The following is a 23820-nucleotide window of genomic DNA, read 5'->3' as shown; positions in this document are numbered from 1 at the left end:
CATTTTGCATTGCTTCAAGTTTTTTCTGTTTTTCAGTCCATTGTACTTTGAGTGACAAAGTAGTCTGCTGGGAGAGATTTGCTATAGTTATGGCAGCACGAGTCACTTTTGGCTGAATTATGAAGTGTTTTGGTGGTTGTAGTGCATTTTGCACGAAAGATTAACTGATGTGCTCATATGCATGGTTGTTAAGCACACAGTGTTAAGAGTTTTGAAAAAGTGGCCATGATATTGACCTAAGTGTGAAAACTGTTGTAAAAAACTGTAATGATTTAATATCATCTCTTTCTCCCACTTCACTCAGAGCTGAAGGTGAGTGTGTATGTAAGAATTCTTGATGTCTTCCAGGCAGACTACTGTGTGTTAACATTAGAGGCAGACACTTTTACATGAGATTTATGTGTGAACAGGTGGTTGGTGGTTTAAACAACTCTGAAAAACCTGTCAGATTTAGGGCTTCTAAGAGGTCAGTAGACCTGTGCAACACAGTGCCCCCTGGTGTCCTTCTCAAACCCTGCACGTCCTGCCCAGGTCATCTGCCCCGTCATGTACTGCAGCATCGTGTACTGGATGACAGAGCAGCCTGCGGAGGCGCTACGCTACCTGCTGTTCGTGGCGCTGTCCACCTGCACCGCCCTGGTGGCGCAGTCACTGGGGCTCCTCATTGGGGCCGCATCTACCTCCTTACAGGTGAGCCAGCATGCTGCCACATTATTCACCTGCTATTACCTGTCCATTTGCCTGACACTATGAGCTAGCCTGATTAAAGGCCAGCATGGCAGGACACACTAAATTTCACAGCAAGAACAGCAAAAATGAAGGGACAAAATGGCTGGTAGCATAAAGTTAGTGCCTAACTGCTATGCTTAAGAGTAATGTACCCCCATCATACTGTCACACACACACAACCTGTCACTGATCTGTTACAGCAACATTAGCTCATGTGAACTTGATGCTTAACTATGTGGAGAGAAATGTTACCTTGCATCTTTGTTTTCACAACACCAATCATATCTATCTATCAACACTACCATTGAAATAACAACACTAAAGTCAAATACTCTTGTTTCACCACATGTAAATACTTATCATTTTAGCCTATTTTCTGTCCTGTGCTGTCCTGATTGGGGGTTTGTGTGCACCTGTCCACAGGTGGCCACTTTTGTTGGTCCTGTTACTGCTATTCCTGTCCTCCTCTTCTCTGGCTTCTTTGTAAACTTTGACACCATCCCCAAGTACCTCCAGTGGAGCTCCTACGTGTCCTACGTCAGGTATGTCTCAGACATCATGAATTCAAAAGCTGCACCAAAAAAAAACAATCAAAAGGAGTGTGGGGTGTTTCTTCTGATGATGTGAATACATCAGAGAAATGGCTTCATTTTTAGATAAGTAATCCTGGGGCAGTGCAGGGGTGGCAGTGTAGCATAGTGGTTATGGAGCAGGACTCATGACCAAAAGGTTTCAGGTTCGATTCACCGCTGGGGCACCGCTGTTGTACCCTTGGGCAAAGTACTTAACCCCAAGTTGCCTCAGTAAATATCCAGCTGTATAAATGTACAACATTGTAACTGATGTAAATTGCTCTGGATAAGAGCATCTGAGCATTTAATGCATGTGTGAGATTTTTAGCCCTCACTGAGCCCCCACAGCCTGTTACCTCCTCTCTCCTAGGTACGGCTTTGAAGGGGTGATTCTGTCCATCTATGGCATGAACCGAACAGAGCTAGACTGTCCAGGGAATGTGTGCAAATTCCAGAAGCCAGAGGAGGTTCTCCAGCTGCTAGATGTGGAGGACGCCAAACTGTACATGGACTTCATTGTTCTCGGCATTTTCTTTCTGACTCTGCGGCTGGCCACCTACCTGGTCTTGCGTTACAAAGTCAAATCTGAGCGATAGGCCCCCTTGTGGCTATTGCACACCTGTGGAAATCGTACACACTGGCTCCACACCTCGTATTCTCCTAATGTGACATCTGGTAGAGTTTGCAAAAAGAACTCAAGGATCCTTATTAACTAGCTTCATTTTCTTTGAAATTGTACCTCCCAGTGCAAACATCCTTTGATTCCACTAACAAGGGAGACACACAGAATCAGTGAAACGTAGTGGAAGAACATACCAAAACTGGAGTTTAAAGAAATTTAAAGAAGATGTTTACATGCCATAACCTTTGCAAAGACAAATGACAAGCCATCTTAATGCTAGTGTGGCACATGTAAAAAAGGAAATAAATAAAAATAAGTGACTGACTTGTATGTTCCTCTGTGGAGAGTCAGAGCAGATATATTTTACATTTCATATTATCAAACTGTTTTTCTCAAGATGGTACAGATATGAAACAACATTTCAAGTGTCCTCCCAGGTTTGAGGCAGTATGTCCAAAGACAGATAGACGGAACGTCAAATTATTGATTATTTTTAGATGCCACATGTTAGTTTAATAGGCAGCAATGAAGATGATTATTCAATCAGTATAATTCTTTATATTCCTCTCAAAAAATACTTTAATCTCAAAGAACTACATTCTGTCCTTCCATGCTGATACCTTCTTTCTTACTTTATTTGAAAACTGTTGTTCACTCACTGTGTTTTCATCTTGCCTAATCTATATGAATTATATTCAGCATATATATTTATATTCATGATGAGAGAATCAGACATGTCTTAGGGTTAGGGTTCGGGTTAGTTTACACAGCACACAGTATGTACTATATGCAGCTGATGAGGGAATCAGACGTGTGTTGTCCCTGAAGCCTGCCTGCTTCAGCCAGCTTCCGGCTTCTTTATTGCAAATAAAACCCAGAGTCTGATACCGTCCTTCCACCATGTCAAAATCCCATTGCTGCAGGGGCTAAGCATTTAAATGCAGCCTGAAAGTTCAAAACAGTCTGTGCATCACAAAATTAAACTCAAGTCTAATTAACTTAAGAATAGAAAAAATACCTACAGTAATGCAAAGCCATTTTTAGTATCTTGCAGACTGAAGTATTGAATCTGAGCCATCTGCCATATTCTCCAGAGCTGAGGAGGGCTGCAGTGTAGCATAATGGTTAAGGAGCAGGACTCGTGACTGAAAGGTTGCTGGTCCAATTCCCCACTGGTGCATTGCTGTTGTACTTTTGGGCAAGGTACTTAACCCACAATTGTCTCAGTAAATATCCAGCGGTATAAATGGATAACATTGTACAAAAAAAAAACTATAAGTTGCTCTGCATAGGAGCGCCTGGTAAATGCCAATAATGTAATGTAATGATGAGATAAAAGCTAAATATCAAGATTTCCCTAGAGTCCAGAGAGACTGTCACCTCCCTTATAACACCTTATTAGATCAGCATCTCAAATGGACTTCAGTCCTACTGGATCAGAACCTTTCAGGATCCGTCCACATCAGCACCAAGAGCCTGAGAATCTGATTCATGTCCATCATACATGATCCCACCTGTGTACTGAGTGTCACTGCTCTCCATCTGGCCATGAGCATTCAAAGAAACCTTGAGTGAAGCCAGATTTCTGTCAACCCGATTCTACCCGAGATCACTTGTTAGTCTATAGCTGTCTGTTCCTTTATGAATGAAGTGTAAATCTGTGTTTTTAAGGGTGATGTGTTGCACACTTAAATCTGCAGACTGCAGAGATGTATGGAAATGGCTGACTTCTCCCTAAAACCCTGGATATGGACAAAATCTTACCAGTGACTCTAATGTGACAGGGCAATCTGAGAGCATGAAATTCTCCTGTCAGATTTAAACTGTGCATTATGCCCCAGAGGAAGATTAATATAATGAATTTATATAGTGAATGGAGACTCCTCTGTTTTATTGCAATTTCCCATACTGCCCTGAGCTATTTCTCTGCAGTGCAATGGAAATATCTTCAGATCTAACAGGCTTACCAGTTAAATACTACTTATTCTGATTATCATGCCTTGCAGTGATTCAAGTGATAATATTATCAATGTAATAATGAGAGTACAGCTACATTATGCTGTCAGTGTAATGTGTAAATCTTTCCTTTCAGCCTGTGCTTTTCTTCTTGCTAAGCATCTTTTATGCAGAGTGAAGCTGAAGAGCTGGAGTTTATAGTGGCATTGGAAGCAGAAAGGAGAAGTCTGTTCACAAAAGTGACAAAATGCTGTTTCCTCTTTGTATTGTGAAATAATGCAAAGATTGGCTGCCGTGTGTCGTCTCTGAGCAAGCTCTACGAAGTGTCACCACAGAAACACCTCATTCAGAAAATTCAGAGGTAATTTTGCAATAAGAGTATAACCACAGTCTTGGACGCCATCACAGTGCTGTATATAGTGTTGTGTTGCAATGATATATTTCAAACGACATTTTTTTATGGGCATTTCAGCAATAATTCCAAATGATTTTTGTGTGTCATCAATTCTCTCTGCGCAAAGGTTACTGTTTCAGAATCTATTGTCATGTGTGTCTCATCTGCCACACTTTCTCTGTATTCTGTGTTTCTCTGAATTGTCTGAAAAAATGCTTTATACCCCTAAGTGTCTTTGGGACATCAAATGTACTACAGGTTATTGGCCACACTTTCATGGAATGTTCCTCTTCAATAAGATAATTTAGTACCTGTTGCTGACAAGTGACAACAGAAGCAAGCTTGGGCTCTATACAGTGCACCTCTCTCTCTTTCAGGAATGTCCTGATTTAACTGCCAGTTTAGATGAAGCCGCTGTGGTACCACACTATAATTTATCTGCATTATTGTCGTGTTAATAAAAGGACATCCAACCAGGTGTTTTTGTACTTCTGAAAGTGTAAGGAAACTAATGCCCTGGTGTTCCCAGTGTAACTGATGCCCTTGAGAAACTGAAGATTGCAAAAGCAGCTGTGAATGCTGAACTTGATACAGATTCAGAACAAGTATTATCCAATGAACTAATTATTTCTATCAACTTGTTCTGAGTTTTTTGTAGCAGTAGGCAGAATTTCCTTTGTTTTTCTTCTATCCAATGTTGTCCAGTTCTGGCTTTGCACAGGTTAATTGATCTGTACAGCATCAATATGCTTTGGTTGGGTGGATTTAAGAGAACATCCACCCACATGGTCAAATAATCTGTGGATCTGTGCAAATGCAGCACAATTTCACGATTTGAAGAAGAAGAATACTGCTACAGGAAGAACAATGAAAAGAAAGGAATTAGCAGCAAAACTAGCAGACATTGTTCAGATAATTAACTCTATATTTGTTAACTATGCAAACCAAATGATGGCTGAAGGAGAGCAATTTAAGGGATAGATTTGTGCATTTCCTTTTTCAAAATCACAAGTTGCCATGGCTCAGATAGGCCTATAAGTTTGGGAATAAAGGCTCAAACCCACAGTACAACACAAATGACCAAGAAACAATTTAAAAGAGCCTTTACACAGTTCTTTAAGTATAATACAACGATCAGCCACCACTGAGAACAGCCAGAATGCACCATACCTGATGTGTTCATGTCACAGACGCTAATCAGTGAACTGCACAAGTGGCAGCACATTGTGATGGAAACTCCTGTCTGTGTACACTCAGCTGTCTTCACTCTGTGTGAATATGAAGCTTTTCCCATGTAGTCCTTTGATTGCAGTGACCACTGGACCATTGGTGCCTTCAAACAATTATTTTACGTCCTGTCAAATAAAACTATATAAGCTTCCAAAACATCTTTTTATGTTTTTAGCCAAATTTGTATGCAAGTGTCTTACAGAAGTTATGAGTGCAATCTTGCTTAGCATAAATGTTGAGTCTGACACAGCACACCACAGAATAAATGCCCTTATAGAACTGAAGTCATTCACTGTTGTTTTTACTGGCTACAAGATATGATTATTAAGGTATCAGACCAATTTATGAAAGGATCTTTTCGAGGGTATTCCCGAAAGGACAAATGTGAGTGTTATGGTGACTTATCTGCTCTCAGCTGGTTTTCTGTTGTAACCTTAATTCTCACATTGCTGGGCAATTCAGGTTCAAATAAATATGGTTAGACATTGTGGATAACAATTGAAAATGGTTTATAATTTAACCATTGTATCATTGTGCCACCTATGAGGAAATTTGTTTATTTAAATGCAGGCCAAATGAATGCTATTCTTAAACAAGCAGATACCTTAGGAATCAAACTATGGTGACGATTCAATGTTATGCCAAGGACACACCATGTAAAAATGCTATATTACTGCTAGGCTCACGAGACATGGATATATGGCAGGCCTCTGACAACTGCAAGCTCTGCCACTTCCAATAGCCAATATTCCAATTTTAATTTCTTTCTATTCATTTTATACTCTTAGATTTGAAAATATCAGTTGCCTGTACCTAACTGTTAACTGCCTGGATGTGTATATCAAATAAAAATGTACATTTATTTTGTATATTTATCATTAATTGTTTATTTACTTTACCAGGTATTGCATTTTTGCAGATTAATGGGAAGCTGGGTTAGACAAATATTTTAGCTGGTGTCATATATCTGCTCATTCATCGTACCATTACTGGATGCTCAATCACTTTACTTCTCAATGAAGGATTGAAAAATCTGAATAGTTTATTTGGAGTAAACAACAAGGCAATGTCATCTGATATATAAATTATGTCCGAATCACATGAAAACTGTATATTTGCACTTTCTGATAAAATGCTGACATGGTATGGTTCATTGTATTTACATAACTCTAAAATGGGCCTTTTGAAATGTTGAAAAGAAAACATCACACAAGATTCGGTAACATTAGGAAACAGAAGTTCATGAGATCATTATGTAAATACATTTCAGTTGTTCTCATCATCATCAGCATGGATTGGTGGATTGATATAAAAGTGCTGATATTACCAACACCAGCAGGCCAATGGATGCTGAGTGCTTTAATGAAAGGACAGAAACTGAACTGAAGCTGATGAATCTGATCACACATTTTATTACCTCTGATTCAGTATTCAACTGTTTTAAGGCTTGCTTTTTGTGCAGTCTGTATCTTGTCCCAGATTTAGACTAAAATCTAGTAGACTAAATCTCAGACAATCCATTTTTTAATGATATATCTTCAGATTTTCTCCAGAAATCCAAAAGGATAAGTGCTTTTAAAATGTATCTCAAATACATTGGAATGTATTTCAGTTTTAAATCTTGATCTCAAAAACAGATATTTAGTTTTTTAGATAAGTATTTCTTATATGTTACATATGAGTTTCAAAAATACATGATTAAATCTGCAACATTGCAAAATCAATGTTTAAATTATCTGCTTTATACATACATACATATAAAAAAAATATCTATTTCATCTTTATAATTCATTTTATCTCTAATCTGGGTATTAAAAATTAATATTGATAACTTTGTTCATTTATTTATCCTCAGATCTGAGCTGCAAAAATAAATATAGAAAATGTATAAAGAAATGTATGTAAATCTTAAGCTATTTCAAAGTGGTTGTGCTTTTATCTAAAATTTTGGCGTGCATAGTCATTTATATGTAACCCTTTGGACAGACGCATTAATAAGCGCCACCCGCTGCTGCCTGGTAGGGTGTGAGGTAGAAACGGGAGGAGTGATGGGTTGAGCTGAAATAAGGTGATGTGATGGTAGCAGCCAAGAGCGACATGATGGGTCATTACATGTATTTACATTTACATTTATTCATTTAGCAGACGCGTTTATTCAAAGTGACCTATAAGTGAGGCAGAGTACAACACCACAAAAAAACAAAAAAAAAACAAGGAGTAAACGATATTAGAAACGCTGAATCATTGTTACTTACAGACTGTTTAGTTTCACGCGGAGGCTGTTAATTATATTTATGCTTATTCTGAAAAACTAAGGAAAATCAGTAAAATGACAGCCCTTAGGAGGAGCCGAGTGGTGGTGAATTATTAGAATGGGTAGTGATTTGGGCACCCCTCGCACCCCGTCATGCAGACAGCGGTTACAAAATCAACTTATTCCTCAGCAATCATACGGCAAAGGATTTAGGAACGGATAATAATTCGAGAACCTAAATACTTTGCCTCGATAAATATAGGTTATATATCCTATAGGCTAGCTCTGATTTGACTAGTTTCACACTGGAGGGTATCTCAGTAGGTTCAATGCTGTTTGTATTCAAACTGGAGTAAAATATAAGATTTTTTGTGTAATGTGGGTCACATGTTAGTCATTATGTCAGTGCATTGGAACGCACATCTCTTAGACTATTAATTACATTACATGGCTGTTTGCGCGTTGCAGTATAGCTTCCTGCTCCAGATAGCTGTAAATTCAGCTAGGCTAATGAGCCAAAAGCACTCCTGTGCGACATTTCAAGAACGAGATAAACCGGAAAGAATCAGCAGTTCAGGGCTGCGGCTGCATGCGGGCTACACCGGCCTGCTGCAGGAAGTAGACGCACACAGCGCAACACACTCTGACACACTGCGCCGGGCGGTGTGTTACACACGCAGCGCGGGCACGGAGTGCGGAAGTAACGGGACGCCGCGTATCGGCATGTCAGACTTTCGGTAGCCGAAATGTTTCAGCCTCGACACGGGTAACAGCTGATTTTGTCCTTAAAAATAACATTCGACTGAAAGTCGCTGGTCTAATATGTCATGCTGTTATGTTGTTTGTGTAGTTTGCTGTATCGTGGCAAATATTTAAAGTTATCTTGGTGAGCTGTCTGACAACAGCATATTGTCATTTTCATGTCATTTTAGAAGCATATTTAACTGAAAATGTATTTTAAACAAGTCTAACCAACCCATGTCTGTTTTGTTTTAGCCAGCTGGCTACTGTGTCTCACTAAAGGCGGGGCAGGTTATCTGATGTGTTGCATTTACATGAATTAGCGAATGTAGGTGTTGTACAAAGCGTACAATATAAAGCATAAATAGGCTATGCGATATGTACCCAAAAGCGGAGGTTCCTGCGATCGATTTCTCATTGCACTGATTCTGCAGGACGCCTTCAGGGTGGTATATGGTTTTATACCGGTTAGACTGGAGCCATTGGTAACGTTGGCAGTGGAAGTTGGCGCACCTCGGTCACCGGGATTGTAATGCTAACTAACCTTATCTAATTATTTTAAGATAAGACAACGGCGTTGCTGGTGATATTAACATCAAACATCAAAATAGTGCCTCTTGGAAGGTATTGTTTGCATTCTCTTTTGTTCATTAACTCAAGTAGTACTTTCCCAGTAACTCGAGATGGTTCATTTAAAAAACAGGACGTTACTGATTTTATAACGGAGAGGGGTATTTTTTATTATTCGATATATTTGTTTTATTCGCAGAAATCTCGAGAGAACTTAGAAAGCTACCTTCGACAGCCTTTCAAATGTTAGGTGACATTTTTTCGTATAGAGATTACAGGTTAAACCACATATCATGGACAAATTGTTCCGTGTAGTCGATTTTAGAAATGTTACATTACATGCATTTATCAGACGCTCTTTTTAACTCAAGCAGTAGCCTACAGCAAATTTCAATGTAGAAGAACAATAAGGGCTATCTCATGTGTATGTGTATGTGTGGTTTGTTGAGTACCTGGGTTTTTTTTTTTTTTGGAAAATTCTAAACAGGGCCTGTGTCCTTGCTGTCAGTTACCGAAATATTTCTTGGAAGAGTACAGGATATATTCCCAGATGGTGTTTGAGGTGAGTGAGTTGGAGATAGGCTTCCTTAGTTTGCTTATTATACTCACTGAAAGTTGGTGCCATGTTTTCTAGGTTTGCTAGTTATGCTCGCTGGAAGATTATTACTGAAAATTTGGAGTTCAAAGGTATTTACAGGTGGCTACAGTCTTAGTTTTACTGTTATGTTTAGTAACAGTGTCAGACAGGAGAGGCCTAAGTTGTGTTTGTGTGTCTGTGGCACTCACTGCTATGTGGCCTCACGAGGACATGGCAGCTGTGCATTTCAGAGGCCACTGCTCCCCTGGAAATAGAAATCAGCTCTATGCTAGAAATGGCACAGTGGCTGGAGGTCGTCCTTTTTGGACAGATACAGTAATGTACAGTGAGAAAACAGCTCAGCAGGGCCGGGGAGGGGGGACAGAGCCTGGCCAGCAGAGCATTCTTCCCCTGACATTGGTCCAGAGGTGTCACAGGGCCTGCAGCTCCTGATGGGGGTGTCTCTGGCTTCTGACTTCATTCCTTGTGCGTTGCTGTGTAAAGGCAGGAGTGAGAACACTGCAGCCCGGCCGTGCAATAGGTGCTGCTCTCAGGATCAGGACAGACTGCACATTCAGGGTGGGATTTACAGTTTGTAAATTGACTTGGGTTTTGCTGTTTTTTCCTGTTTGTGGTGTGTTGAATTAAATGTTTTAATCTAAGAGCAACACAGGTACCTTTACCTGTACCTTTCAGAGCCTGTATGTACCTGCTGTGTTTAGAGGGTTAAGTTTCGTCTTGTATGGCACTGCAAGCCCTACAGGTATTGAAGTACTGTCAGTTCAGGGAGGAGTTGTCCTCTTTGTACAGAGGGAAGGCGGGAGACCTTGGTGTTTTTATAACTACACTAATCTCAGTACAATAAGCAACACATTAGTGCTGAACTATAGAAACGGAAAATAAGTCATCTGTAATGTGTTGCTCCTGCAGGCAGCGCTAACCGTGCGGCAGGATGTGGCAGTGCTTGAGACGGCCAGGTGCAGGAGCGCGGGGGGAACGGGACGCTCTCCGCATGGCCTGGGTTTGGAGGCACAGTAAGACCTGACCCCTGACCCCTGACCCCTGTCCCCTTCTGATGATCTTCTCATGCAAAAAGTCTGAAACATGGTGCTGTACCCCCTCCTGTCCTATAGAGCAGGAACTCAGCCTTTATCTGGCTGCACCTTTTTTTCAGATATGAAGCTCAGCAAAGTCACACACCCAGATGCCAGGAAGCAGACTGTCTTCATGTTGGACAGGTAAGTCTTGATAGTCAATCCTAGATATGAACATGGCATACAGTGTGAAAGTTCATATCTTTGCAGTAAAATTTCAGAGTGAATGGTGGGAGAGGGGGGGCATGTTGGTCTCCAGGCTTGTGACTTCCCGGCACAGTGGAAGAGCCTTTTGGCACAGCTCTTAGTGTGTAAATGGACAGCCCTCCCGGAGGAGGCTGCAGCCTCACTCTCCTTTCCCCCACAGGCAGCTCTCTGGGACAGCATGGAGGAGCTGGAGACACTCTCCCCTCCTCTCCAGTCTGAACTCAGTCAGGCCTCTTTGCTCTAGTGCAGCTGGCACAGGTACGCAGCAGCTATGCAGAAACACTTATCAGGTCTGCACACCTGCATGCAGCTACTTGTATAACTAGGAGATGGAATGGAAAGTCATTGGAGGGAAAGACTGTAGGAGAGCATCTAAAGGAAGTTGGGTTTGGGCATCTGTTTCTCTGGGATCTGTTTCTCTGGGATCTATGTGTCTGAGGATCTTTTTCTCTGGGATCTGTTTCTCTGGGATCTATGTGTCTGAGGATCTTTTTCTCTGGGATCTGTTTCTGTGGGATTTGTTTCTCTAGGATGTGTTTCTGTAGGATGTGTTTGTCTGGGATCTGTTTCTGTGGTTGTGTGTGTTTAAACATCAAGCTTGACAGTCAACACAGTCAACCATGAGTACATGTTCTTTCACCTTACAGCTTATTGATACTGGCGATCAAAGGGTTAGTGGGGTTACTGTGATTATGCTGTGTATAGGCGTTTTTGCCTTGGTTAATTTCCTCTGTAATTCTAGAGAAAGGAGTGCATTGCTGGAGGGCATTTGTGCACTAATGGTGCTGTTTTTTGTAGACCTCATTGAAGTCCACAAGCAGAAGCTGGGCTTGTGGTTCAGCCACCTGCCCCAGGAAGAGAAGCAGTTTGGGGGTGTGTTCTCCCCTGAGACCATGCATGTGGAGCCCCTGATGGTGGAGCAGAAGCCAGAGGAGGGTAAGGGCCTCCAGCAGGCCTCCATGAAGACACTGGTGCCCCATCACCCGTCCCTCACAGTGGAGCAGCTCTTTGACCCCCCCTCTGGTGGGCGCGGCCTGAACGTGCTGCTGTATGGAGCAGTGGGGACAGGGAAGAGCACAGTGGTACGGAAGCTGGTTCTGGACTGGTGCGCTGGGTCCACACTGACCCAGTTCAAACTGCTGGTTCCGTTTTCCTGTGAGGATCTTGCTCAGCTGGCCAGGCCCACGTCTCTCAGGGACCTGGTGGGGAGGAAGTACCTGCATCTGCGGCGGACTCCCCTCCTCAGCGGGGAAGGAGACCAGGCCAAACACGTTCTCTTCATCTTCAACGGCATGGAGAAGATGCTGCTGGACTTCCGCATCGCCTCCACCGAGCTCTGCAGCGACCCTGCCGAACCCCTGCCCTCTGCAGCAGTCATGGTCAACCTGCTGCGCAAGTACCTGCTGCCGGAGGTAGGTGGCACCCTGGAGACCAGCACACCTCCACGCTGACAGCCTTTATGCTGGGAGTGTGCATATCGCCAAGGATAATGATCTAACAGTATGTCATCTTCAGTGGCCTCTGTGCTTCTGTCTTTGGGCACTGGCATATTGGATCACATTAAGACAAAATGCTGTAGTGAAATCCTTCTGTATGGATTAATGCTCGTGTGCTCTGTTCTCCAGGCCAGCATCTTGGTAACGACCAGACTGTCAGCGCTGGACCGTATCCCGAAGAAGTACGTGAGCCGATACGTGCAGATATATGGCTTCAGCGACCCCGATCGACAGCGGGCCTATTTCACCAGCAGGCTGCTGCAGCAGAGCGGAGAGAAGCGGCTTCCGGAGGCCGAGTCCCTGATCGAGCTGCTCTACCTCAACCTGCGGCGCAAGAGCCAGCTAGCCGCCGCCTGCTTCCTGCCCTCGTACTGCTGGCTCACTTGTGCCACGCTGCACCTGCTGCACTTCACCGACGCCCGGGCACCCATCCGCACTCTGAGCGGCATCTACACCAGCTTCTGCAGGCTGAATTTTGGCGGAGAGGTGCTGGAGGCAGGCCCACAGCAGCAGGCATCTTTGATGTTGTATGTAGTGCGCACTGTTGGGAAGCTGGCATTCGATGGCATCACCAATAAACGCACGTCCTTCTCTGAGGAGGAGCTGGAGCAGTGGGTGGGGGGTAAGACCAAGACCGACGAGGAGCTGCGGCAGCTGGCTGTGTTCCGCACCGACGTGTTGGACTTCTTCCTGGTGCCCTGTGTGGAGGCGGGCGAGGGGGAGGAGCGACGCTACGTGTTTGCGGTCCCTGCCATGCAGGAGTACCTGGCCGCCCTGTACGTAGTGCTGGGAGAGAACAAGTCCGCCCTGGAGAAGCTGAGCAAGGAGGTGTCCTCGGCCATCGGACAGGCTGGGGAGGAGGTGACTGCCCTGGTTAGCATTCTCTCCAAATTCATCCCTCTCAGGATCTTTGCTGTTTTCAACTTGCTTAAGCTGTTCCCCAGCCTCTTCGAGACCATCTCCAGTCACAGCAAGGGTCGCATCGCCAGAACAATGGCAGCAGAGATGTTCCGTTCTGAGGACAGCTTCAACGAGGACGTGCTGGACCAGATGGAGCAGAGCCTGCTGGGGGTGCAGGGTCCACAGCCACAGCAGCGGCTGGAGGCCAAGCCCTTTGAGCTGTACCCCATCTTCATGGGGGGCCTGCTGCACTATGGCAACCGCGTCCTGCTGGACCAGTTGGGCTGCAGTATCAAGAGCTCAACGGTGTCGCAGATCACCCGCACGCTACGCCGCCACCTTCTTAGGGAGATCCGCAAGCCCCAGCCTCCCGAGGAGCTGATGGATCTCCTCGTGCTTCTGTATGAGTTTCAGAACCCACGCCTCTCAGCAGAGGTGCTGGGCTCGCTCAGAGCGGTCAGCCTCTCCACAGTTCGCATGACACCCCTCAAGTGCTTCATCTTGAGCTCAGTGCTCAGCTGCACCCCCCACAGGCACCTATTGGAGGAGCTGGACCTCTCGTCCTGCCACCTGACCCAGGAGCTGCTGGAGACGCTGTGTCCTGCCTTCCTCCATACGCGCAGACTGAAGTGAGATCAGCTGCTCTTCCTCTGCGTCTTTCTGTCCGCCAACACAAGTGCAGCTTACTGTCAGACTGCAGTTTAAATGTCATATTTTAATCTGATATATTACAGTAGGAATATATTACAGTAATTATTTTACAAGGTTAAAAAACCTTCGATTGGGGAAAATATTTAAAAATGGTATTAAATGCCAAGATTTAAGAGGACTATGGGAATGCAATTTCCAAAGATCCTGATGTCACCATTTTGTAAGTGTAGATTTTCTTCTTAGGAAAAGAACATCTATACAGGAGAGGGCATGGCCTCCTTATAGCTGCATATACTACCGGCAGTTTCATAACACCTGGTAACATGTCACAGATGCACTGTCTTCTTCACCAGAGCTGTTTTCGTGGTTCTCTGCAGTCCTTCACTTACCGTCTGTCGTTAAAATTGATCATGTTTTATTCATCGAAGTGTATTTCTAATCACATTCATAATATTGCTACAAACGCCTACCCTGACCCCAGGCTAGCAGCAGAGACACTAGAATCTCACCTGCTGAACCCAGGCTAGCAGCAGAGAGGCTACAGTCTAACCTTCTTCAGGGAGCTGGTGGGGACGGGGGTATGTAACTCCAACAATTCACCCTAACCCTAGCAAAAACAGAGTAGACTAAGCTAGCACCAAGGGTTGTCTCCCAGACTCACTATAAAAAGATCAATTTTCACACTCCAAATCATATTCACCCAAAACCAATTTCATTAATCCTCTGCAAAGGTCTGCTTTGTTTTGAAGTTTGCCATGAGTTTTTTCTCCTCCCCTTCCTGCCAGAGGGTCACTGTTTTAAGCTTCTTAGGGCCTGCATCTAATGTCATTGTGGCATCATCAGCATGTGCTGAATCCAAGAACCAAGACGTGTGCGCATGTGATGTGTCTGCCCCAATCCTAACAGTCCACCTACACTAAAGAATAAATATTTCTAAATATTTCCTCATACTTCAGTTGAAACTAATGAATATGAAATATTTCCTCCTAAACTAATGAATATTTAACTGTTTGAATGACATTTTGTTTTTGACTGTTACAGTCAGAGCGGCTAACATTGTAAGTAGTAATTTTATAGACTTTTTGGGGGCTCAGTTATGAGCAATAAGCTATATTGTTTTGAAATCTCCAAAAATGTGGAAAATACCACTGGAGTCTGGATTTAAGTGCATCCATAAACTTTCCCAGTTCTCGTCCTTCTTGGTAACATTTGCTCACAATTTACAAATATGAATGAAGTGTGAAATGTTTGGTGAAATTCCAAATGCCAGTTGGATTTGTTCAATTAACATTTGGTTTTGAATTAACTGAAACATCCTTTTATCTATTGTCTCTTACCATGCAGAATGCAATGTGACTGTCCTTCCTGACAACTCAATAGGATGGACATTATCTGTAAATCTGTTGAGATGTTTTGTTGCGTAATCAGAACACAGAGCTGCCCTCAGCCATGGAAACAGAAAGAGCATGATGTAATGTGGGAGAGTGAGGGTTAATCACAGTAATTTACCATTTTGATAATGTCTTTGCAGATTCACCATGTGAAAACGCAGCTCTTGGAGACCGTGGTTTAATGGAAGTAACAGCATGTGTGTGTGACAGCTGTGTTTGCCTGTCTCTGTCTCACAGCCTGCAGTTTAACTGCCTGGGTCCCGAGTCCTGTGTAATCTTCAGAGACCTTCTGCTTGATCCAAGCTGTGCACTTAGATCCTTACAGTAAGACTGACTCTTCTTATTGCAGTTAGAAAGATTGATTCTTTTTAATGCAGTAAAACAGTGCGACTCTTCTTATTGCAGTTAGAAAGATTGATTCTTTTTAATGCAGTAAAACAGTGCGACTCTTCTTATTGCTGTTAGAAAGATTGATTCTTTTTAATGCAGTAAAACAGTGCGACTCTTCTTATTGCTGTTAGAAAGATTGATTCTTTTTAATGCAGTAAAACAGTGCGACTCTTCTTATTGCTGTTAGAAAGATTGATTCTTTTTAATGCAGTAAAACAGTGCGACTCTTCTTATTGCTGTTAGAAAGATTGATTCTTTTTAATGCAGTAAAACAGTGCGACTCTTCTTATTGCTGTTAGAAAGATTGATTCTTTTTAATGCAGTAAAACAGTGCGACTCTTCTTATTGCTGTTAGAAAGATTGATTCTTTTTAATGCAGTAAAACAGTGCGACTCTTCTTATTGCTGTTAGAAAGATTGATTCTTTTTAATGCAGTAAAACAGTGCGACTCTTCTTATTGCTGTTAGAAAGATTGATTCTTTTTAATGCAGTAAAACAGTGCGACTCTTCTTATTGCTGTTAGAAAGATTGATTCTTTTTAATGCAGTAAAACAGTGCGACTCTTCTTATTGCTGTTAGAAAGATTGATTCTTTTTAATGCAGTAAAACAGTGCGACTCTTCTTATTGCTGTTAGAAAGATTGATTCTTTTTAATGCAGTAAAACAGTGCGACTCTTCTTATTGCTGTTAGAAAGATTGATTCTTTTTAATGCAGTAAAACAGTGCGACTCTTCTTATTGCTGTTAGAAAGATTGATTCTTTTTAATGCAGTAAAACAGTGCGACTCTTCTTATTGCTGTTAGAAAGATTGATTCTTTTTAATGCAGTAAAACAGTGCGACTCTTCTTATTGCTGTTAGAAAGATTGATTCTTTTTAATGCAGTAAAACAGTGCGACTCTTCTTATTGCTGTTAGAAAGATTGATTCTTTTTAATGCAGTAAAACAGTGTGACTCTTCTTATTGCAGATAAACAGACTGACCCTTCTTAACCCTGTCATTTGTATTTTCATTGTTTGTTGTATGGAAGGTAACATCTGATGATGTAATGTAATTATATCTGAATGAAAGGATTCAGATGTAAGGTTTGTTCTTCCAACGTTATCAGTGGCTTTCAGCATTATTTTCCCTTTTAAAGTATTTGCTCTGCAGCAGTGGGCTGTAGTGCTGCTGACGGGACGCTGTGCTGCTGACGGGACGCTGTGCTGCTGACGCTGTGTTGCTGACGGGACGCTGTGTTGCTGACGGGACGCTGTGCTGCTGACGGGACGCTGTGCTGCTGACGGGACGCTGTGCTGCTGACGCTGTGTTGCTGACGGGACGCTGTGCTGCTGACGCTGTGTTGCTGACGGGACGCTGTGTTGCTGACGGGACGCTGTGCTGCTGACGGGACGCTGTGCTGCTGACGCTGTGTTGCTGACGGGACGCTGTGCTGCTGACACTGTGCTGCTGACGGGACGCTGTGTTGCTGACGCTGTGTTGCTGACGGGACGCTGTGTTGCTGACGGGACACTGTGTTGCTGACGGGACGCTGTGTTGCTGACGGGACACTGTGTTGCTGACGGGACGCTGTGCTGCTGACGCTGTGTTGCTGACGGGACGCTGTGCTGCTGACGCTGTGTTGCTGACGGGACGCTGTGTTGCTGACGGGACGCTGTGCTGCTGACGGGACGCTGTGCTGCTGACGGGACGCTGTGTTGCTGACGCTGTGCTGCTGACGGGACGCTGTGTTGCTGACGGGACGCTGTGTTGCTGACGCTGTGTTGCTGACGGGACGCTGTGCTGCTGACGGGACGCTGTGTTGCTGACGGGACGCTGTGCTGCTGACGCTGTGTTGCTGACGGGATGCTGTGTTGCTGACGGGACGCTGCGCTGCTGACGGGACGCTGTGTTGCTGACGCTGTGTTGCTGACGGGACGCTGTGTTGCTGACGGGACGCTGTGCTGCTGACGGGACGCTGTGCTGCTGACGCTGTGCTGCTGACGGGACGCTGTGCTGCTGATGGGACGCTGTGTTGCTGACGGGACGCTGTGCTGCTGACGGGACGCTGTGCTGCTGACGCTGTGTTGCTGACGGGACGCTGTGCTGCTGACGGGACGCTGTGCTGCTGACGGGACGCTGTGCTGCTGACGCTGTGTTGCTGACGGGACGCTGTGCTGCTGACGGGACGCTGTGCTGCTGACGGGACGCTGTGTTGCTGACGGGACGCTGTGCTGCTGACGGGACGCTGTGTTGCTGACGGGACGCTGTGTTGCTGACGGGACGCTGTGTTGCTGACGGGACGCTGCGTTGCTGACGCTGTGTTGCTGACGCTGTGTTGCTGATGGGACGCTGCGCTGCTGACGGGACGCTGCGCTGCTGACGGGGCGCTGTGCTGCTGACAGGGCGGTGTGCTGCTGTGTTGCTGACGGGACGCTGTGCTGCTGACAGGGCGGTGTGCTGCTGTGTTGCTGACGGGACGCTGTGTTTCCGCAGGCTGTGTGATAACCCGCTGCAGGAGGAGGGAGTGCGCTGCCTGCTCCATGCTCTCCCCAGGAACCGCTCCCTGCGCCAGCTGTCTCTCATGCACACGGGCCTGGGGGACGAGGGAGCTGCTGAGCTGGCAGAAAAGCTGGCCCAGCACGAGGGCCTGGAGGAGCTGAACGTGGCCTACAACAACATCGGGGACAGCGCTGCCCTCAGCCTGGTGGACTCCTGCAGAGAGCACCCCACTATTCACACACTGCAGTGAGTATTGCAGAGTCCTTATCCCACAATGCTAGAGTTCACTTACAATATTTCATATGCATAGTTACATTGAAACGCTTTGAATGAAAATGCAGGTATATAGCACAGCCTCTGTACGTTGCTCCTCTGCAGTCTGTACTTGAACCGTTTGAGTGAGGTGGGAAAGCAGTCCCTGTACGTGCACGGCACAGCGCGGGGACAGGATGGGGCCAGCCGCCGTGTCAAGGTTCTGGCCTCGGTGACCGAGGGCTCAGATGTCTCCGACAACTGGCACCCGATCCTGAGCGTCATTCGCAAGAACTCCACCTCCTGGGAGCGAGACCGAGTGCAGGAGCAGCTGCAGGTCTTCCTCCGGGACCTGGAGTCCGGCCGCAGGCAGCAGCACAGCTTCTGGAAGAGGCTGCACTTCCGCAGGGTTGAGAAAGGCGTGAGGGAAATCCTGCACATGCTGGAGAAGGGTGCCGCCTAGAGGCTGGGAGGAGAACAAGCTTAACACGTATTAAATGATATCATATGTTACTGGAGACAGTGATGGCCTGACACATGAGCTCACCCTCCCCTCATTCTGAACACATCTGTGATTCTGTGTCCCCTCATTCTAAACACATCTGTGATTCTGTGTCCCCTCATTCTGAACACATCTGTGATTCTGTGTCCCCTCATTCTGTTCACGTCTGTGATTCTGTGTCCCCTCATTCTGTTCACATCTGTGATTCTGTGTCCCCTCATTCTGAACACGTCTGTGATTCTGTGTCCCCTCATTCTGAACACGTCTGTGGTTTGGTGCGGTGTCTCCTTCTCTCCGTGTCTGTGGTACATGCGTCCTGCAGAAATTACGTCTGTAAGAGCAGGACTCTGCATGCTGTGCCTCAGCTGTGCTGAAGAGAAACAGATCTGTATTTGTGAGATTTTTAGCTATGTATGTGGGTGCTAGTATTTACAGGGGTCCTGAGGAAGAGGTGTGTATTTGTTTTGTGTTAAAGCCATAGTAATCAGTTTTAATCCAATGGCAACTTATGACTTCCATTTATTGCAAAAGGCATATTTGAAATCATCAGTCATTTGTGGGAAAAAGATTTACTGTCAATCTTGATTTTGATCTCGAATGGAAAACAAAGGATTGATACAATGAACCTGACTAAATTTTTTTACTTGAATGCTGAACCCGCTTTGTGGTTTAAAGGTTCAGAGTATTGATAATGAACAGAAAAATGTGTTCTGATATGGAATCAGTTCTCCAGGATTTATTATCATTTTATTTTTGTTGATTTGCTCTGCAAACGTCCGTATGATATGTGTTTCGCTGGGTGGAGAAGGGCACATGCTGGAGAAGGGTGCCGCCTAGAGGCTGGGAGGGGAACAAGCTTACCACTTATTATATGATACAGTATGTGATTGGAGACAGTGATGGCCTGACACATGAAGTCGCCATCCCATGATTCTGTACATGTTAATTTGCTCGGCAGATGTCCGTATGATCTGTGCTGTCCATCATATGTAAGTGGAGAAGTGAGGATATTTCTGTTGAAATAAACACCTGCAGCAGGTGAAGGTCTTTCCTGAAAGAAATGTCAGCGCTTCACTCTGGACTCAAACCTGGAGCCCTCAGGCCTTTTTAGTAAATGAGGAGATTTTGTGCAACAAAGTATATACATGATATTCCTGATCTTAGACTCAACATGTTTCATAGTTCAGGGAGAGAGATTAAAAAATTGAATTAGAAGTTTTTTATAAGTGAATGTAGTTAATGGAACAAAATATTTGCCTTTATGTCAAACGTTTGTCACCAATGTGCCTGAGAATTTGTTTGAACAATGAAAAAATGCTTGCATCAAGGCTGCGCTGTCTGGTTTTTGAGTCTCTCTAGCTACCTGACTTTCAGGACTGCATCATCGTTGTATTCACTTTGTCCTTAACACTGCACAACAGTATACAAATACACATCTGATGAGGCTGTTCTTTCTTCACTCCAGCTGTGCACGCACAGTGTCCTGATGCACCTGAATAACAATGTAACCATAGGATTCAGTCAAATTTCACAAATGTGTATCCCAGTTGACTCAGCTGTGATCTTGTTTAGTATGGGACAATGGGATAGTGAAGATATTCAGCAAAGTGTCTGGATCCTGAGCTGAAGCATTAGAGCAGACAGGGATTAGGCAGCACTGCTGGTGCAGGGTTCTGTGTGTGTCTCTGCACCTCGTACGTGTGCTCTGCCTTTCTGCTCAGCTACCGAGGAGACAAACGCAGGCACCATGAAGCCGCTGCAGGTAACGCTTCACAACATGACCCCGCAAAGTCAGCTTTTCTGTTTCCTGCACAACAGCTTCAGAAACTGTAGTTTCAGAGAATGAACATTTTGCCTGGGATCATTCTCTCTAATATATATTGTGTTGATATTATATTGCCAGATGTCAATTAATGTTAATTAAGTTTTTGCCACATATATTGTGCAATTGTGATTGGAAGTGGTTGTAAAAGCTGTTCTACACATTTTCAGACTTTACAAAACTGAGTAAGTTATATTTCCTAATGATGTTACAATGATGGCTGTTTGGTTTTCTGCGCAAAACCTTGACAGTTTCCTTGAACAGGGTCTCATTCGGCCACGTATTCTTGTCTGCAACAATCCTCTCAAGAAGCAGAAGAGATAAGATGAAATCATATGCCACTTTTACAATTAAACCCAGCATCAGCCTGGGTTTGAATCCCTGACTTTTCCCCACTATGGCCTATTCATACCCAGTTGGGAACATGGTAATTTCGTGGGTTCCCCCTATTTACACAGGAGCACCCCAATCCTGAGCTTGGGGCACCTCTCTCAAATTACACAATTTGCTGATGAAGAAGGTAAATGCCTGAAGATATTCAAAATAATGTTATTGATGCTTAACTTTAGTAACTTTTTGAAAGTTATATTCCCTTTTTGACAGTTATCTAATTAATCAAAATATTTGTGAACTTTCCATCCGACTTGCTTTGCTAGATTCATAGCTCACTAGCTTGATCGTTAAAATGTTGTGAACTCGGGGTGTAATTGCTCTTTTCAAAGAACTCAGGGTGTAATTGCTCTTTTCGAAGTTCAGATTTAAAACGTTCAAAGCCACTAAGGCACAGGCAGTTGAAACAGAATTAATGTTCAGTGTGTTATCTTTGGCTTGTTAGTTTATTAAAAGAATAGACAGGTTACGTTCAAGCATAAAGAGTTGCCTGCCTGGTAAAAGCTGTGTTTGTCAGCACTTCGGCCCCCTAGCTGTTGTTTTGGTGTTCTCCCTGTCTGTCAGTGTCGTCCATGTGCTTTTCTTTACTGTTCCTCTGTGTTCCGGCCCCGCCTCGCTCTCCGCCCTGTCCCCATTCACCTGATTACCTGATCGTCTCCACCTGCCTGCCTGCTCACCTGCATCCCACCTCCTTGTCAGGCCAGCCCTATATCTACCCTGCTGCTCGTCTCTGTCTTGTTGCCAGTTCGTCTCAGTGCTTGCTCTGTTATGGTCCCGCCTTGTTACTTGTGTTGTTGTTTCCATACTGATTCCTGCCTGACTTTGTACCTTGTCTCTGCCTGCTGTTCCTGCCTTGGTCGCCTGATCTGCCTGCCTAGCTGGTTTCGACCCAGCCTGTTCCTGTCCCTGATCCCTGCTCCTGGTTTGTTTCTGCCTCAGACTGCCTTTCCGGTTTTTGACTCTGCCTGTACTGCCACCACGAACTTGCCCAGTGATTCCAAATAAAGCCCTTAAAATCCGTACTTGCTTGGTCTGCATCTGAGTCCGTGCCTGCATCCCGGCAGTGCTAGCTGCCTCTGCCTGTGCATGCTTACTTCCTGCATCACCTGCCTATTTGTGCTGTTGTGCCTGTCATACTACCCTCCACTGGATGAAATAAGTAGTGCAAGTGCAATGAAATGACAAAATACAATCTCAACACAAAATAATAAATGGCTCCTAAAACGCTTTAAGCAATGTTGAGTTATAGTGGTGGTTGTCTCTTGGATACACCACTGCAGTGACACAAAGTGTAGCAGTGACATACAGAAAATGCAGAAGCCTAAAGATTTTTTCAATAGACACTTCAGACACATTTTTTACAGTTGTCAGTTAATATATAATCTGGATGCGGTTCCTTGTAATCTCGTGACCCCCATTTTGAGAAGTGTTGGATTACTCAATTGAGAGGGATATGAGAAACCAGAACAAACTGGGGTGCCTCCCACTGCAGGCCTAATTCTGCATCGCAATCAGGTAAGAAAAGACACTCACACACACACCTTATACATGCATACACACATGTGCACAAGCATACACTGGATGCACACAGATGCATAAACACACACATAACTGTGCACACACATGCACATACTTACTCACATACTCATCAAGGCAGATGCACATTGTCAACAAAAGTTACTGTAATGTACATTTTACATTTACATTTATTTATTTAGCAGATTTAGCAGACATTTTATTGCAACATTTATTTTTGTGCACTAAAAATACTTATTAATAAGTATTATTAATTATAATTAGTATAATTATTAATTAGTTGCTTTATGGGTGATGAAAGGAGGAATGATTTCCTTCTGTGAGGTCAGTGGATTTGACCTGAACTTAGCATTAGATTAATCATAAAAACCAGCCAATGCACCAGCTGCAAGGCCCCTGAATGTTGTTGAAGTATGTGCACATATACTTGAAATGCATGAGCTCGTGATGTTTATGTTTATACTGGTCTGCCCTTGAGAACGCTGGGTAGTGGCTGGGTAGTATTGCGCTGCAGATAAAGAACTCCACTCCTTGCCATTGCATGCAGGCGTAAAAGAGACAGAACAGAATATGCTTCCTGCAGGACTGGCTGGAGAGCACCCCTCTGGAATACTGCAACTTCACTGAGAAAATGAGACCAGCAGAAGGACTGGCTGGAGAGCACCCCTCTGGAATACTGCAACTTCACTGAGAAAATGAGACCAGCAGATATGAGCGTATTTACATGTGTGCCTGTATGACTGAATCTTATGGACCGACTTGTCCATTACCTATCTGCTTAGCTAGCTAGCAATAGGCTACCTCAGGTAATGTGGAATTTTTGCACTGCTGATGACCAGTGGAAACAAGATTTCATTAAGTTATAAAGAGCTTGAAAATTGAAAAAAGGATTTTAAAATTATAGTATTTCTCACACGGTACATATTAAACCTAATTTCAGCACTAGTACTTACTGATATCACAATGGTTACCAAAAGGTCTTAGTTCCAGCCAGGTCATGTTGTAGAGCCATGACTCATTTCAGTAAACCAGTCAACACACAAAATAATACTTTAAACGTAAGCA

The 23820-nt window shown here is 44.1% G+C and overlaps 2 protein-coding genes across 3 annotated transcripts in view; both read left to right on the top strand.

Annotated features, from left to right (window-relative positions):
- The window catches only part of abcg4b (ATP-binding cassette, sub-family G (WHITE), member 4b), a 21945-nt gene extending 20048 nt beyond the window's left edge, over window positions 1-1897 (top strand). Inside the window, exons 13-15 of the mRNA XM_036536953.1 lie at window positions 532-690; window positions 1153-1271; window positions 1672-1897. Coding sequence (XP_036392846.1) covers window positions 532-690; window positions 1153-1271; window positions 1672-1897 — 504 coding nt within the window. The remainder of the gene's footprint in view (window positions 1-531; window positions 691-1152; window positions 1272-1671) is intronic.
- Window positions 1898-8410: 6513 nt separating this feature from the next.
- On the top strand, window positions 8411-20319 carry nlrx1 (NLR family member X1). Of its 2 annotated transcripts, XM_036536118.1 has the most exons (8): window positions 8411-8523; window positions 10576-10679; window positions 10820-10883; window positions 11745-12358; window positions 12572-13971; window positions 15622-15708; window positions 18248-18499; window positions 18632-20319. In XM_036536118.1, the coding sequence occupies exons 3-8, from the start codon at window positions 10850-10852 to the stop codon at window positions 18966-18968; spliced, it is 2724 nt and encodes a 907-aa protein (XP_036392011.1). In that variant the 5' UTR covers window positions 8411-8523; window positions 10576-10679; window positions 10820-10849; the 3' UTR covers window positions 18969-20319. The 2 variants fall into 2 exon arrangements, with proteins under 2 accessions (XP_036392011.1, XP_036392010.1); XM_036536117.1 differs by lacking the exons at window positions 8411-8523; window positions 10576-10679 and adding an exon at window positions 11107-11204 and having other exon boundaries at window positions 10834-10883.
- The last annotated feature ends 3501 nt before the right edge of the window (window positions 20320-23820 follow it).

The sequence above is a fragment of the Megalops cyprinoides genome, chromosome 9, assembly GCF_013368585.1.
Source record: "Megalops cyprinoides isolate fMegCyp1 chromosome 9, fMegCyp1.pri, whole genome shotgun sequence".
Classification (NCBI taxonomy): domain Eukaryota; kingdom Metazoa; phylum Chordata; class Actinopteri; order Elopiformes; family Megalopidae; genus Megalops; species Megalops cyprinoides.
The sequence above is the reverse complement of the archived record's forward strand: the minus strand, read 5'-3'. Positions and strand labels throughout refer to the sequence as shown.